Below are 16,589 nucleotides of genomic sequence, written 5' to 3'. Positions count from 1 at the left end.
GTGGAATCAAAAGCAACAGCTTATCCCATTGAATGATTGAACATCACGATCTGGTTTCCATTTCCTTACGTTTGTGTGTACATCTGAGGGCACTGCTATTCTTTCAAAACTATTTTTCATCGTGTACTCTGTTTGAATCATAAATCTAAACATCAGGATACACATTACTAACAGTATATGCAAAGCCAAATTACACATGTTTAAACAATGAAAGCAGTTAAACTACTTTATCACGAGGAAGCCACTCCGACTTAATAGTTGTTAAATCGTAAAGCAATCATTCTATTATATAAAGTTACTTAATGAAAACCTTTTCCTGTGTTACAAATTGAGAATACTAAATGTCTCATTAATATAAACTTTGTAAGTCGGTGCCTCTCAGTCACAAAAAATGCTTTTCACATTGAGCACATTTTTCAAACTTTGAAGTTTTTATGTACAGTTTTATTTAGTTTTCTAAAGCTTCGGGAATGAGGAAAGCCACTGCAACCATCCTGATTTAGCAACTATGGTAACAATACATGTCCATAGTTACTGGTCTTCCGATACAAGAAAAGGCTTTCTAAACAACAGCTGATGGAATAATTTAGCTTTTTGCCAAGGGCAACATAGGTATATAAAATTTAAATCCATGTTCCCATTAATTTGCATTTTTCTCAAGTTGCTGATGCCAACAGATTTTGGCATTCTAATTCAGGCTTTATCCACCATTGGGGCAACAACGGTCAGAACAGCCCTTTCCAAACTTTCAAGAAATTCAAACAAATCAGCGAGTAAGAAACATAAGCACAAATTAATTACATATATTACATAGAATTTTACAGCACAGAAACAGGCCATTTGGCTCAACGCCCCACACGAGCCTCCTCTCATCTTACTTTATCTCACCCTATCAACATATCCTTCTATTCCTTTCTCCGTCATGTACTTATCTAGCTTCCCCTCAAATGTATCTAGGCTATTCACCTCAACCACTCCATGTGACAGTGACTTCCACATTCTCACCACTCCCTTGAGTGAAGAAGTTTCTCCTGAATTCCTTATTGGATTTATTAGTTGAATTATTAATTACTATTTATTGAATTGACTCAGCTAGGGTTCAACAGTCAGATTGCCCGCTCTCAGGAGCAGCATGTGGTCCTAGGGCCATAGGTTGGACATTCCTGGCATACAGCACAAGTAATAAGCCCTTTACAACCAATATGAGAAAACCCTCAAACCTTAAAAGCTTAGATGTCAATCCTGGTCATTCAGTAGAATCCAGAATACTAAAAACAGGCCATTCTACTGCCAGTCTGTAGCTACACAACAGTGATTATATTCTGATCAAAGCTTAGAAGTATAAATATGCGCAATTGCCACAAGTATGGCAAAAACTCATTTTGTAACACTTGTATAAGAAAGTACTAGAAAAAATAAAATAACTTGCATTTATATAGTGTCTTTCATATCCTCAGGATGTTCCAAAATGCCTAATAGCCAATGAATTGATTTTTTGTTTAAAAACAAAGTCACTGTCCACAGCAAGGCCCCACCAACAGTAATGTAATAAATGACTGATAAATCTGTTTTTTAAGGTGTTAATTGAAGGATAAATGTTGAGCAGAACACCAGAAGAATTCCCCTGCTGTTCTTCAAATAGTGCAATGGGATCTTTTACATCCACTTGAACAGGCAGACCAAGACTCGGTTTAACATCTCATTCAAAAGAATGCACCCCTGGACAGTGCTGCACTGAAGTGTCAGTCTAGATTATGTGCTCAACTCCCTAGAGTGGGCTTGAACCCATGACCTTCTGACTCATTGGCAAGTGTACCATTACTGGGTCAAACTGACACAAGAAATAAAACATGTTAAAAGTAGTATTTAAAAGTTCTTCACCTTTCAAATCCACAATTTTATTAGAAGTAGATCCTTTCTCTGAAAACAGCTCCTGGAAGTATTCACTAACAGCTGCTAACACAGCACGGTGAGCTGGATAGGATGTTTTCTCCACTATCAAAGTTACATCACAAAAAAGTCCTTTAGAACGTTGACTGTTCAACCTCTCAAGCACTTTGGTGCAGTGTGTAGGCAATTCACGAGTTATATGCTTTTCTTCTGAAATCTGTCAAAAAAAATATATAAATTTAACTGTTTATAACATATTTCTCCTCATTCTTTCATCTTCCCTTTCCTAGTCCCAAACGTATCATTCCCCAGCCACGGAAGCAGACAGTACATTACCAGCCCCTCCAGCGCTGTTCTAACTTGTCCAATATATCCACGATAGTGGCTTTGACTGGCTCTTCCTCAGATTTTCCCTCTGTCCCTCCCATCTGGGAAATCATTATATCTCTGCTAGGAGCCTTCCCACACAGCCTCAAACAACTGGAAAATCACAACCACAAACCAGCATCTTGGCATTTTGTGGTGAAACATGTTAATACATCAAAACAGCAAATGGGACAGACAAGAACAATTGCTACCTGGTATATCTATGATCTACAATGGATGTAATTTACATGATAACCGTTGATCATTGTTTTTGAATTTCAACATGCATTAGCCGCTAAACAACGTAAACACTCAATACACCAAAAATATAATTTTGTTTGTGTCACCAATACAACTATTATAACACAAGAAAAAGAACTGCTCAGCAAGCAAACAATTCTGCAATAGTTTTGTAGAACTGTTAATGATCAGCCTTTTGTTTAGACCCGTTTGATCATTAGGTTCTTCAAAGTAATGCTTACATGAACTCTAGTAAAAATCAACATGTTCCTGAGATTCTATTAACCTAAGGCTTAGGGTCCTCTGAATTGATTTGATTTTAGTCTGAATTTTGACACAAAGTACAAACCTGCCTCCAAGAATGAAGTCCTTTAACTGCACTTAATGGAGCACTACACAAATTAAATTTTTTAAAATCTGATGTGTAGACTGAGAAAGTTTTCCAGATTCTGGTGATTTATTAAAAAGCTTTAACATTTTTTAAGCACATAAGTAAGAATGAGTGGGATCACTTAGAGATGAAGGGATCATCTTAGAAAGAAAGAACTTGCAATGTATATTTTTCACAACCTCAGTACTCCATTAAGTGCTTCTGAAGTGTAGTCACTGTTGTAATGTTAGAAACATGGCAGCCAATTTGCACACAGCAAGGCCCCATAAACAGCAATGTGATAATGACCAGGTAATCCATTTCAGTGATGTTGGTTGAGGGATAAATATTGGCCAGGACACCGGGAAGGACTCCCATGCTCTTCTTCAAATAGTGCTTTGGGATCTTTTACATCCACTGGAGAGGGCAGGTTTAATGTCTCATCCGAAAGATGGCACCTCTGACAGCGCAGCACTCCCTCGGTGTCAGCCTAGATTGTGTGCTCAAATCTCTGGAACCTATAATCTTCTGACTCAGAGGCAAACGTGCTACCACTGTGCCAAGGCTGACAGCTGTATCCTTGTACTCAAATGAGGGAATGGCAGAGGTGCTTAATAAGTAAATCACTTCAGTTTTCACAAAGGAAGCTGCAAATGTATGAGTATCTGAAAAGGATATAAACAGTCACTACTGTACATAAACATTCTAAAGGATATATCAGGAAATAATAGGATGTTAGTCTTATCTTGGCTGTAACTAAACTAGTGCAAGACAAAATTAGCAAACAATTAGAAAGATGTGGACCTATAAATGATAAGTGCTTGACTAATTTAATTTTGAAGAAATCAGAGTGTATAAAGGGAATGTGGTGGATGTCGTACATGTGGACCTTCAGAAGCATTTAATAGGGTTGGACAAAAAATACAAACTGTTACAAAGGGAATACAGTTGTATGAATAGGAAGATGGCTGCAGGCCAGAAAACAGAGTGCAAGAGTAAATGAATGATTTGCAGGTGGGTGAATGTGGGTAGTGATGTGCCCAGGGATCTGCACTGTGACCTCCCTCTTTGGTTTTCCATTTATGTAAATGATGACTGGGATATAGGCACAAGAGAAATATCAAAATTTGCTGGCATTACATTAGGTTGCATGGCAAACTGTAAGGAAAAATGCAGGAGATTATCGGTAACAGATGGGCTAGTGGAATGGGCAGATAAATGGCAAGTGCAGTTCAAAGCAAAAAAAGGGTGGAGTAATACATTTTGTCAAAATGTTCAATTTGTACAAGATCTTGTTTAGGCCACAATTGGATTACTTGCAGTTCAGAGCACCCATTATAAGAAAGGATAATAGTCATGGAAGATTCACAATGTCAGGAATGAGAGGTTGTGGTTATGAAGAATGGTTCAAAAATTGAGTCTTTTACCACTGGAAAAGAGGGATGACCTAAAATAAGCTTTCAAAAATTAAAAAGTTTTGAAGGGGTAGATAGTGAAAGATTGTTTCAGCAAATCTGCAACAACATGGCATAGAATCAGGACTGTCATTAGAAGAGCAAAGGAGAAAATTAGAAGAGTTTCCTACCTACACATACACACAGGTTATTAGAACTGGGACGCTTCACAAGTGGCAATTGCAGCAGTGGCTATTGCATCATTTAAAACAGAATTGGATAAATATTTGAAAATAGATATAAAATGATACACGGGCAAGGAAATGGGATTAAAACACTTAGCTCCAGTTGAAGAGCTAGCACCAGCACAGACATGATGGACTAAACAGCCTCAAAATCTAACTGTGAGGGAAATTATGACCGGTTAAACTGAACAAACTTACTGAATTTATATGATCACTACATTATAGCCTTTCCATCCCTCTACCAATACATTTGTTCTAATCAAATCCAATATATATGCTTATTTCCCCCACTTACCAGAGGATTATTTCTCCCATCTTTACACTGACTGCATCCCTGGACATAGTCTCTGATGTCTGAAAACATTCCTAAAAAAGATTAGTAAAGGTGCATCAAAAGATATGTACAGTTAAAAAATGTACACTACAACAAGTACTTGTACCATTTGCTGTTACACCACTTCCTTTCAAGGAAATGGCAATGGATCTTATTCTCAAACATCCAGGTAAACTACATGCAGCTTCTGATGGTACTATGGGGAAAATCACACAACTAATACAAAAGAATTTCCTAGAACTCTGGAACCCATATTTACATTCTTACACTCTTCTAGACCATGTGCCTGGGAACCTGCTCATACTCCTGATCACATTACATAAGTTATGGTGGACCTATAGTTTTGATTGATATATCCTTCTCACTAGGATACCTATATTCTTAAATGAAAACAAAGTCAAGGAATCTACAAACAGAAGAGTAAAGCAGCTCTCAATTGCATACTATTAGTGTCTGAAACCTTGCATTGCCCAGCAGATTGGCTCTAAGGATTTTCAGTGTTCCATTGTTTACTAATGGTTTTTAGCTGCACTTGTTGTGCATTTACTCTTGGTGCTGACATTTAGAGTTATATTTGATAAATCTAAAATTGGATGCAAGATAATGGGCCAGATTTTGCTGTAAAAATAACGGTGAGGCTAACAACACTAACTGTTATTTATGTGCAAACTGGACAGCAACTTCCAGCGACCGCACAGGCACAGTTAAATGCAGACATCTGGAAGTTGCTGTCCTAGATGCCCTGTGCTCCAAAAGCTGCATGAAAACGGCAACTCGCCATCTGGCTTCTCATTCAAATTGAGTAGCGTGAAGTTCTAGTACTTACCTCTGATACAGACTAAACTCTCCAAAAAAGCTTAGGGCTTGTCCATTCCATTGTAAGTATCCTTTTAACAGCATAGTAAGTCTTAATTACTGCCAAACAACCTCTCTGGCACTGAAAATTAACTTTTACAGCTTCTAATTTTTGTTGGAGATTTTTTTAAAAATTTAAACTAATTTTTTTTTAAACTTTTTCTTTCAGCCTCTTATCTCTCTCTCTTAATCCAGTCTTTCTTTCCCTCACCGTATGCACCTGATTTGACATTGAATTCACTATTCTAACTGACACTTCCTGGTTCAGACTCTGCGCTGCTCACTAACGATTCTTCATTCTGACTGGTTAAGGAGATACACAGTTGCTTGCCCTGTTTACTCAGATCCCAGATGCCCTGTAGAAGTTTGATGGTTGGCCGACAGCAACTTGCTGTGCAAAAGCCCATAGAAAGTCCATGGGCAAGTGCAAGTTTAACTAACGGCTAATGCCGTTCATTCACCACTCAGAGCAAAATCCAGCCCACTGTCTCTTTCTTCACTTTTTGAAGTTCCTTTGATTTTACAGAATTCCTATTTTTCTATCTCACCCTTGCATTTCTGGCATATTTGGATTTTCTTTGTAAATTACAATCTGGTTTGTTCGTTTCTCTACATTTTTTCCCAAATATATTCATTATATTGATCCGTGCCAAAAGCTCAATTGCTATTTCAGGCCTTACATATTACTGGAATTATCTACATGATTGTAGGGCGGGAAAGTTGAGATAGAAGATCAGTCATGAACTTAATGAATAGCGGAGCAGGCTCGAGGGGCCATATGGCTTACTCCTGCTCCTATTTCTTATGTCCTTATTATTGTAGTGACTTTTACTGCTAAAATTGTAGGCCTCAAGGCTGCAGGTATGCAAGCAACTCTTGAAGGTCTTAATATTTCACTGTGTTCTTTTTTCACATTGTTAAAAGTGTCTTTGTTTATAAAAAATTATACTCTATACATTACAATTTGTATTACAATGGATGCTCATCCTGGAGAAACCTACTATGCAGCAGGACTTTTCTTTTTCTGATTTTCCTAAATATATTAGCAACAAGTTCACTATTCATCTCCTATACAAACATTTCCACATTTTGATAGCTATAAGGTTCCTTCAGATCAGTGTAGTCATCGGTCTTAAAATTCTTATGCTTCTTGCTGCAAAAGTGACCGTGGATATTTCACTTTCCAAAAAAGATCCATTGTATGTGAGGGTGTTATGTATACGCATGTGAGAATCTCAGCATCAGTTTTATCCTGGTCTACAATAGCAACTATTTCTTGTACACAAAAATGATAAATTTGATCTTCAAGAACTTCAGATTCCCATTAGTGGTTAGATAATATTTCCTCTAATTAGCCAATCCTTCAAGTGACAGCCTTGAATTTCAGAAAGCTTTTTTGAAGCAAGCCTTTCAGTGGATATGGTCAAAAGATGACATTATTTCAGATGCATACAGTAGTTTGTTCCTTCCTAGGTACCTGCAGGCAGAATAAACCCCAATAAAAGGGAAAACTCAATCTATAGCCATCACAATACAGAAAACATACCACATTGGACTGAGTCTCAATTTTTCAACAGCTTGTTGTATGTTCCAGATTTCCAGTACTCCAGACAATATAATTTACCTTTATATATTTCGGGAACATTTAAAGGATTCCAGAGGTAACAATTTTAGGCAAAAAATACAATTCCACAAATGTACTTTTCCCAAATAGAAAGGTCTGACCAAAACAGAATAAAGTATATCCCTCGACTGGTCTCTCAAGTCTGAGTGGCATGGGTGACTGGCAAGGTTCGTAAGATCCACTATGAGGCATCATGCTTAGTATAAATTCCTAAAGCTGCCTTTTAATGTTGCTAAAATGGACTTGGGCTTTGAAATGAAAGAACTGACTTGAACTATTATGAATTTTCTCAAGCCATGACCCTGAGAATGTAGGTAAATGACCTGACATTTTCTCACCTGTGCTAACCCAATATGACCATGGCTGATCCTCCATCTCAATACCATATTCCCGCTCTCTCCCCATACCCCTTGATACCTTTCGTGTCCAGAAATCTATCTAGCTCCTTCTTAAATATATTCAGTGACTTGGCCTCCACAGCTTTCTGTGGTAGAGAATTCCACAGGTTCACCATCCTCTGAGTGAAGAGATTTCTCCTCATCTCAGTCCTAAATGTCCTACCCCATATCCTGAGACTGTGACCCCTCGTTCTGGAACCCCCCCCAGCCATGGGAAACATCCTCCCTGCATCCAGTCTATCTAGCCCTGTCAGAATTTTATATGTTTCAATGAGATCCCCTCTCATTCTTCTAAACTCGAGTGAATGCCGGCCGAGTCGACCCAATCTCTCCTCATATGACAGTCCTGCCATCACAAGGATCAGTCTGGTGAACCTTTGCTGCACTCCCTCCATGGCAAGTATATCCTTTCTTAGATAAGGAGACCAAAACTGCACACAATACTGCAGGTGTGGTCTCACCAAAGCCCTGTATAACTGCAGTAAGACATCCTTGCTCCTGTACTCAAATCCTCTTGCAATGAAGGCCAACATACCATTTACCTTCCTAACTGCTTTTTTTTTATTCGTTCATGAGATGTGGGCATCGCTGGCAAGGCCAGCATTTATTGCCCATCCCTAATTGCCCTTAAGGTGGTGGTGAGCTGCCTTCTTGAACTGCTGCAGTCCGTTTGGTGAAGGTTTTCCCATAGTGCTGTTAGGTAGGGAGTTCCAGGATTTTGACCCAGCGACGACGAAGGAACGGCGATATATTTCCAAGTCGAGATGGTGTGTGACATGGAGGGAAACATGCAGGTGGTGGTGTTCCCAAGTGCCTGCTGCCCTTGTCCTTCTAGGTGGTAGAGGTCGCAGGTTTGGGAGGTGCTGTCGAAGAAGCCTTGGCGAATTGCTGCAGTACATCCTGTGGATGGTACACACTGCAGCCACGGTGTGCCAGTGGTGAAGGGAGTGAATGTTTAGGGTGGTGGATGGGGTGCCAATCAAGTTGGCTGCTTTGTCCTGGATGGTGTCAAGCTTCTTGAGCATTGTTGGAGCTGCACTCATCCAGGCAAGTGAAGAGTATTCACTTGCTTGCTGCACCTGCATGTTTGCTTTCAGTGACTGCTGTACAAGGAACACCCAGGTCCCTTTGTACATCAACATTCCCCAATCTATCACCATTTAAATAATACTCTGCCTTTATGTTTTTCCTTCCGAAGTGGATAACTTCACCTAGTTTTGTGTCGTCAGCAAACTTGGAAATATTACAATTGGTTCCCTCATCCAAATCATTGATATATATTGTGAATAGCTGGGGCCCAAGCAATGATCCCCGTGGTACCCCACTAGTCACTGCCTGCCACCCCGAAAAAGACCCATTTATTACTACTTTCTGTTTCCTCTGTGTTAACCAATTTTCAATCCATGCCAGTATATTACTGCCAATCCCATGAGCTTTAATTTTGCACACTAACCTCTTATGTGGGACTTTATCAAAGGTCTTCCGAAAATCCAAATAAAGCACATCCACTGGTTCTCCCTTATCTGTTCTACCAGTTACATCTTCAAAATCTCCAGTAGGTTTGTCAAACATGATTTCCCTTTCATAAATCCATGTTAACTTTGTCTAAACCCGTTGATATTTTCTAAGTGTCCTGTTATCACATCCTTTATAATAGACTCTAGCATTTTCCCTACTAATGTTAGGCTAACTGGTCTGTAGTTCCCTGTTTTCTCTCTCCCTCCTTTTTTAAATAGTGGGGTTACATTTGCAGGAATTTGCTCCAATCTTCAGGAACTGTTCCATAATCTATAGAATTTTGGAAGATGACAACTAATGCATCCAACTATTTCCATGGCTACCTCTTTTAGTACTCGGGTATGCAGATTATCAGGTCCTGGGGATTTATCGGCTTTCAGTCCCATTAATTTCTCCAGCACTATTTTTTTTACTAATATTAATTTCCTTTAATTCCTCCTTCTCACTAGTCCCTTGATTCCCTAGCATTTCTGAGAAGTTATGTGTGTCCTCTTCCATGAAGACAGAACTAAAGTATTTGTTTAATTGCTCTCCCTGTTCCCCATCATAAATTCTCCCGTTTCTGACTGTAAGGGACCTACATTTGTCTTCACTTCACATGGTGTCTCAACTGATGACCAAGAAATGCCTACTCTAACATGGTCTTCAAATTAAGTTCCAAAGCTTTACCGCAAGTGCTAAAATTAGACCCATTTCTCGTGAAACACTACTGTCAACTCATGCACTTGGTGCTGATTCAAACTTGGCAAGACCCATCAACTGATCAAACCCAAGTCCACTTGTTGAGAATACATTGATTCTTCACATGAAATGGGACAACAGCGTATATTCAATATTTGCTGATTTTAGTATTGCAGAAAAGCATGTTATTGAAAGTGAGAAACAAAATGTGGTATTCAAAAGGCTAAGAACTGAAGGCACATACAATTGCAAATCAACTCAAGTATTACTTACCATTCCACAGCACATTTCTGATTTCACAAACTCCTTGGGCAACAAATTACAGCCTGGAAAATTGTTCTATGGGCATACTGGTCCAGGAACACTATTCGCAATGTATTCTGGAACTTTACAAGAAACCAGCTTTTACCATAATACTGCAATATTGTTTTTCTGCCACTAGAGGCTCTTAATGAGCTACCCAAATTGCAGCGCTCCATAGTGGTAGAAAATACTGAAGTAGGTGCTCCAACAATGGCCTTTTAAACATTTTGCTGGTACATTTTCTCTCCTAAACAACAAGCCAACTGCATAAAAAGCATCAGATTTCCAACCCATAAAATTTCCATCCTAAATTAGCAGCAGAAATTGAGATTTTATATATCTTTACATTCAGCAATTCATGCCAAGGGTTCCATAACACAAATTAAATTGAGCAATTGAGAACTTCAAAAATATAACTGATAATTCAATTGGTATTGTTATGAAGTTGAACAAAGCAATTATTGTTTGACCAGGAGATGGGTCATATTTCAAAAAAAAAATATTATTAACCTTTTCATGTCATTGAGTTGTCCACAGAAACTCCAGCTACATCACTTCCTTTGTACCACAGGAAGCACAACTTAAAACTGTAAAACGATCTAAATTTCCTCCATCTCTGAATTTCACTTCATATGTTTTTCAGCTTGTTGGTGTACTAACCGTTCTTACAGTACAACATATAGCACCCCCCCCCCCCCAATAGAGTTCTGTATCTCAGCTAGGCCTTCTGGACAAGGGCCTAGCTTCCCAGAATCAAGTTGAGAGGAAGCATCAGCCCAAATCACTCTTGTGCACATCCACCTGCCAGTTCAATAGTACGTTCACTGCATGGGTTCAGATTATCTACCCCACCCCACCCTCTAGGTCTGGAAACCACCAAATGCTCTAAGGAAACCTAAAAATGAGGAACAGAGCAGTTTAATAGTGCAGATAGAATTTAAAAGGAAGAAAAATTACCAAAAATTAGTAATTTTAAAGTTTATGGAAAATAAGTTTAGAAATCGTGCTAAGCAATATTCGTTCACACTCGGAGTTTTGACAATTGCTTGGCTGAAAAAAAACAATCCGGTGCAATCATATGAATCCAACCAGCACTTAAAATATCAAACCAATTTCTTAACAGTTTTCGTAAGTTGGGCACATAAAAATGTAATGTTTTTTTTATCAAGTTTGAACCAAGCCAAACAGCAGTCACATGACAAAACATCAGATCTAGTGGGGGGGGGGGGAAGAGAGGAGGAATCCTTGACACAGTCAGATTCTCTTGGAAGAAAGTTGCATAAAGAAATATCGGTTTTCCATTGAAGATTTTGATATCCTCGGAGGCAAATTCATTCCATCACCGAAGGGAAGGGGATATTTAAAACAAAAATCTAGAACCGTGTAAAGATACTTTCGCTCCTTTAAAAACACAAACCCCCCCCCCCCTTTCAAGAAAAAAAACTTATCGAAACTCGAGTCAGACGACGGACCCACCTTCCCACCAATAGTTCTCAGAAACATTTTTGTACGTCTCTTCCATGGTGCAGTGGCAGTGCCCGGCAGCCGGCTGCTGGTGGAAAGACGCGATGACAGCGCGCCTCTGCTCTTCGGCGGCGGCCAACAGCACCTCGGTGTAACTGGTAGCCCCTCTCTCCAGCCTCTTGCGGTACAGGGTCCCGTCTATCACTTCGTAACCGGAGGCCGCGGAGGAATCGCCCGAAGCGGCGGCGATTTTCCTTCGAGAATTTTCTTCTTCCTCCTCCTCCTCCTCGTCGTCGTCCCCGTCATCGTCGTCCTTCTCACTGCCTCCACCGCCGATCCCCTCTCTCTTCGAGCCGGGGAAGCACGGCTCATCCCTGTCCTTTAAATACCGGGTGACCACCTCATACGTGCCGCTGTCGCCGGCCATTTTCCAAGCCCCCTTTTCTTTAATAAATTAGTTGATTTTTTTTTCTCTTTTTTTTTCCCCCCCTCTTTGGTGTGTTTTTTAAAATTTTTAAAAATCTTTCTTGTCCTTTCTCTCTGAGTTATTAATGCCGCCGGTCACTCCCTGCACCCCCCCCCTTCTTTTTATAATTAATTTACTCGATACCTCCCTCACTGGTCAAAACCCGCGGCGACAATTCAACTACAGCAACTCAAAGCTTCCCCCCCACCGCCGCCGCCGCGCCACTGACTCCTTTATATAACCTCGGAATCAACCTAGCTTGATGCCAAGAGACGAATCGCGCCTTCGCGAGGAGACTATTGGACCATCGTAGGTAGTTACACATTTTGATTGGTTTATCCGCGGACAGGGGGCGGGGCGAGAGTGAAAAAAAAATCAATGACGAGCGTCACTTCGCTATCAAGGTAGGTTGGTGGAGCATTCGCCCCTGCTGCCTTGGGGCGATGCGAGGCGCCACGCGCCAGTAAGAAGTCAAGTAGACTTGAGTGGTCAGTGCATTGTCAGTACTGCAAATTAAAGGAAAAGTTTTTAAATTGTTCTTTGTTCCCCCCCCCACACAACAAAAATTATATATTTTTTTGCTTTTTGCCAACGTGATGAGACAAAAAAAAGATAAACAGCATTAGCTTTGAAGCAGAAGAGCTTTCAAAAGATACATATTTAATTAAGTCAGTCGCTGTTTCGTTAGTTTAATCAGAAGGGAGGGAATGTGGGAAAGGTTGCTGTATTAAAGGGACCGTTAACTGGCAGAGTTCACGAAAAAAAAAGCTTCGTTGATAAATATGAGAGGGGAGAAAACGAACCGTTTAAGAAATTGAGGCAGATGAGCGGATGTCTCCAGGAGGAAAGATTGTTTTTAGATGACTCGTTCATTGCCAAACAAACGTGACTTTTCAACCTGAAGAAAAGCTTAAATGAAGACGAAAAACGCTTATGCAGCGGAAATATAATACAGTCTAAAGATAATCAGAGAACTTTTAATAAAAACAGAAATGCTGAAAATACACAGCAGATCCGTCAGCAGCTGGAAAAAATGGTTTATCCTTTCGAATACAGGCCCTTTGTAAAAACGAATGTCGATTAAAATAAAGATTAATGCTACAATGGTTTGACATCCTTCAACTGTGTGTTTAAAATAATCTCTACTGGGAATGATAACATATGTTAGTAAATGAATAACAAATCTTCCTAAAAGAACAAGCCCTTAGTATTTGGAAAGCAGTGTACTTTCTGTGATCCCAATAATTGACAAGACCTTCCCACCTCAAAGAGGAAATGCACTCCATATTAACCAGCAGAACCTGTAATATTTTATGAAGGCAGTTATACAAAATGCACTTCTCTAGTACATTTAGCTCCAAATACATGTATACGTTATACAAATTTAAAGTGCCAATGTACCAAATAACCTCCCATTTACTCTCATTATAGTACAATATTTTACTGTATTGATTTACTTTCATTATATTAGATGGCAATATACCAAGTAATTTTCTCACTACAACAGTGACTACGCTTCAAAAATATTTCATTAACTGTAAAGTGCTTTGGGACGTCCTGAGGTCGTGAAAGACGCTATATAAATGCAAGTTCTTTTTCTCACTGTTTCTAACTGTATAAGTTTCTAAATCCTGGAGGGAGTCTTAAAGCAAGAATCTCTACTGTTGTTATCAGTAATCAATTTATATAATTAGAGGAACTTACTTGGAAGAAAGTTACTGAGATTAACAGTGTAAGTGAATTTTAGAAGTATCCAAGTCTGAAATGGTAGGAATGCTGAAGCAAACTGGATTAATAGTTGTATCCACTCACGTTAATTCAAACAGACATCACCAGGTGTGGCTCATTAATTGATCTCACTCAATGGCATCATGTTTCATGATGATGGCATCGGTAATGTCTGTTTAACAAAAATAAATTCAATAATAAAAACAAATGGATAATAAAATTAATCAGTTATTTTAACAATTTGTTAAAAGGTGCAATGGTTGCACCATTGTATAATACTCTTTGAAGCATAAACTTTTATCCAATTATTCAAGTTTTCATTGTTCAGCAATTAAATATTGCCACAACAGCATATTTCTTTTTATTCGTTCATGGGATGTGGGCATCGCTGGCAAGGCCAGCATTTATTGCCCATCCCTAATTCCCCTTGAGAAGATGGTGGTGAGCCACCTTCTTGAACCTCTGCAGTCCGTGTGGTGAAGGTACTCCCACAGTGCTGTTAGGTAGGGTGTTCCAGGATTTTGACCCAGCCACGATGAAGGAACGGCGATATATTTCCAAGTTCGGATGGTGTGTGACTTGGAGAGGAACGTGCAGGTGGTGTTGTTCCCATGTGCCTGCTGCCCTTGTCCTTCTAGGTAGCAGAGGTCACGGGTTTGGGAGGTGCTGTCGAAGAAGCCTTCACGAGTTGCTGCAGTGCATCCTGTGGATGGTACACACTGCAGCCACGGTGCGCTGATGATGAAGGAAGTGAATGTTTAGGGTGGTGGATGGGGTGCCAATCAAGCGGGCTGCTTCGTCCTGGATGATGTTGAACTTCTTGAGTGTTGTTGGAGCTGCACTCATCCAGGCAAGTAGAGAGTATTCCATCACACTCCTGACTTGTGCCTTGTAGATGGTGGAAAGGCTTTGGGGAGTCAGAAGGTGAGTCACTCGCCGCAGAATACCCAGCCTCTGACCTGCTCTTGTAGCCACAGTATTTATGTGGCTGGTCCAGTTAAGTTTCTGGTCAATGGTGACCCCCAGGATGTTGATGGTGTGGGATTCGGCAATGGTAATGCCGTTAATGGAGATGGCAATGTCCTGGGGCTGAGATGATTATCTCCAACAACCACTACCATGAACTCCGTGAACATCTCCAACTCCGTGAACATCGCCATCCTCAATGATGGCGGAGTCCAGCACGTGAGTGCAAAAGACAAGGCTGAAGCGTTTGCAACCACCTTCAGCCAGAAATGCCGAGTGGATGATCCATCTCGACCTCCTCCCGATATCCCCACCATCACAGAAGCCAGTCTTCAGCCAATTCGATTCACTCCACGTGATATCAAGGAACGGCTGAGTGCACTGGATACAGCAAAGGCTATGGGGCCCGACAACATCCCGGCTGCAGTGCTGAAGACTTGTGCTCCAGAACTAGCTGCACCTCCAGCCAAGCTGTTCCTGTATTGCTACAACACTGGCATCTACCCGACAATGTGGAAAATTGCCCAGGTATGTCCTGTCCACAAAAAGCAGGTGAAATCTAATCTGGCCAATTACCGCCCCATCACTGGGAATCAGGGGGAAAACTCTCCAGTGGCTGAGTCATATCTAACACAAAGGAAGATGGTAATGGTTGTTGGAGGCGAATCATCTCAGCCCCAGGATATTGCTGCAGGAGTTCCTCAGGGCAGTATCCTAGGCCCAACCATCTTCAGCTGCTTCATCAAATGACCGTCCCTCCATCATAAGGTCAGAAATGGGGATGTTCACTGATGATGCACAGTGTTCAGTTCCATTCGCAATCCCTCAGATAATGAAGCAGTCCGTGCCCACATGCAGCAAGACCTGGACAACATCCAGGCTTGGACTGATAAGTGGCAAGTAACATTCGTGCCAGACAAGTGCCAGGCAATGACCATCTCCAACAAGAGAGAGTCTAACCACCTCCCCTTGACATTCAACAGCTTTACCATCGCCGAATCCCCCACCATCAACATCCTGGGGGTCACCATTGACCAGAAACTTAACTGGATCAGCCATATAAATACTGTGGCTACGAGAGCAGGTCAGAGGCTGGGTATTCTGCGGCGAGTGACTCATCTCCTGACTCCCCAGAGCCTTTCCACCATCTACAAGGCACAAGTCAGGAGTGTGATGGAATACTCTCCACTTGCCTGGATGAGTGCAGCTCCAACAAAACTCAAGAAGCTCGACACCATCCAGGACAAAGCAGCCCGCTTGATTGGCACCCCATCCACCACCCTAAACATTCACTCCCTTCACCGCCGGCGCACCGTGGCTGCAGTGTGGACCATCCACAGGATGCACTGCAGCAACTCGTGAAAGCTTCTTCGACAGCACCTCCCAAACCCGTGACCTCTACCACCTAGAAGGACAAGGGCAGCAGGCACATGGGAACAACATCACCTGCACGTTCCTCTCCAAGTCACACACCATCTGAACTTGGAAATATATCGCCGTTCTTGTTGGACTATAACTTGGTGTTGTAAAATTGTTTACAATTGTCAACCCCAGTCCATCACCGGCATCTCCACATCATGGCTACCATCGGCACCACAAACTGCCGGCTCACAGTGGAAAGGATATCCAAGAAGATCGCGCATTTAGACACAGACATCAAGTTTTTACAGAGCTGCAAGAAAGCAGACAAGATCCCGAAAGGACTACAGATCACAAACCCACTCAAGTCCACATACAACTCGGATTA

The 16,589-nt window shown here is 40.9% G+C and overlaps 1 protein-coding gene across 1 annotated transcript in view; it reads right to left on the bottom strand.

Annotated features, from left to right (window-relative positions):
• The window catches only part of si:dkey-229b18.3 (uncharacterized), a 30,870-nt gene extending 18,518 nt beyond the window's left edge, over nt 1-12,352 (bottom strand). The window contains exons 1-3 of the mRNA XM_067993274.1: nt 11,695-12,352; nt 4,801-4,871; nt 1,882-2,107 (exon numbers count right to left, since the gene is read on the bottom strand). Of these exons, the coding sequence (XP_067849375.1) occupies nt 1,882-2,107; nt 4,801-4,871; nt 11,695-12,109 (712 nt within the window). The 5' untranslated portion in view covers nt 12,110-12,352. The remainder of the gene's footprint in view (nt 1-1,881; nt 2,108-4,800; nt 4,872-11,694) is intronic.
• Nucleotides 12,353-16,589: the final 4,237 nt, after the last annotated feature.

Source organism: Heptranchias perlo, chromosome 11 (assembly GCF_035084215.1).
Source record: "Heptranchias perlo isolate sHepPer1 chromosome 11, sHepPer1.hap1, whole genome shotgun sequence".
Classification (NCBI taxonomy): domain Eukaryota; kingdom Metazoa; phylum Chordata; class Chondrichthyes; order Hexanchiformes; family Hexanchidae; genus Heptranchias; species Heptranchias perlo.
This window is presented reverse-complemented; position numbering and strand designations above follow the sequence as displayed.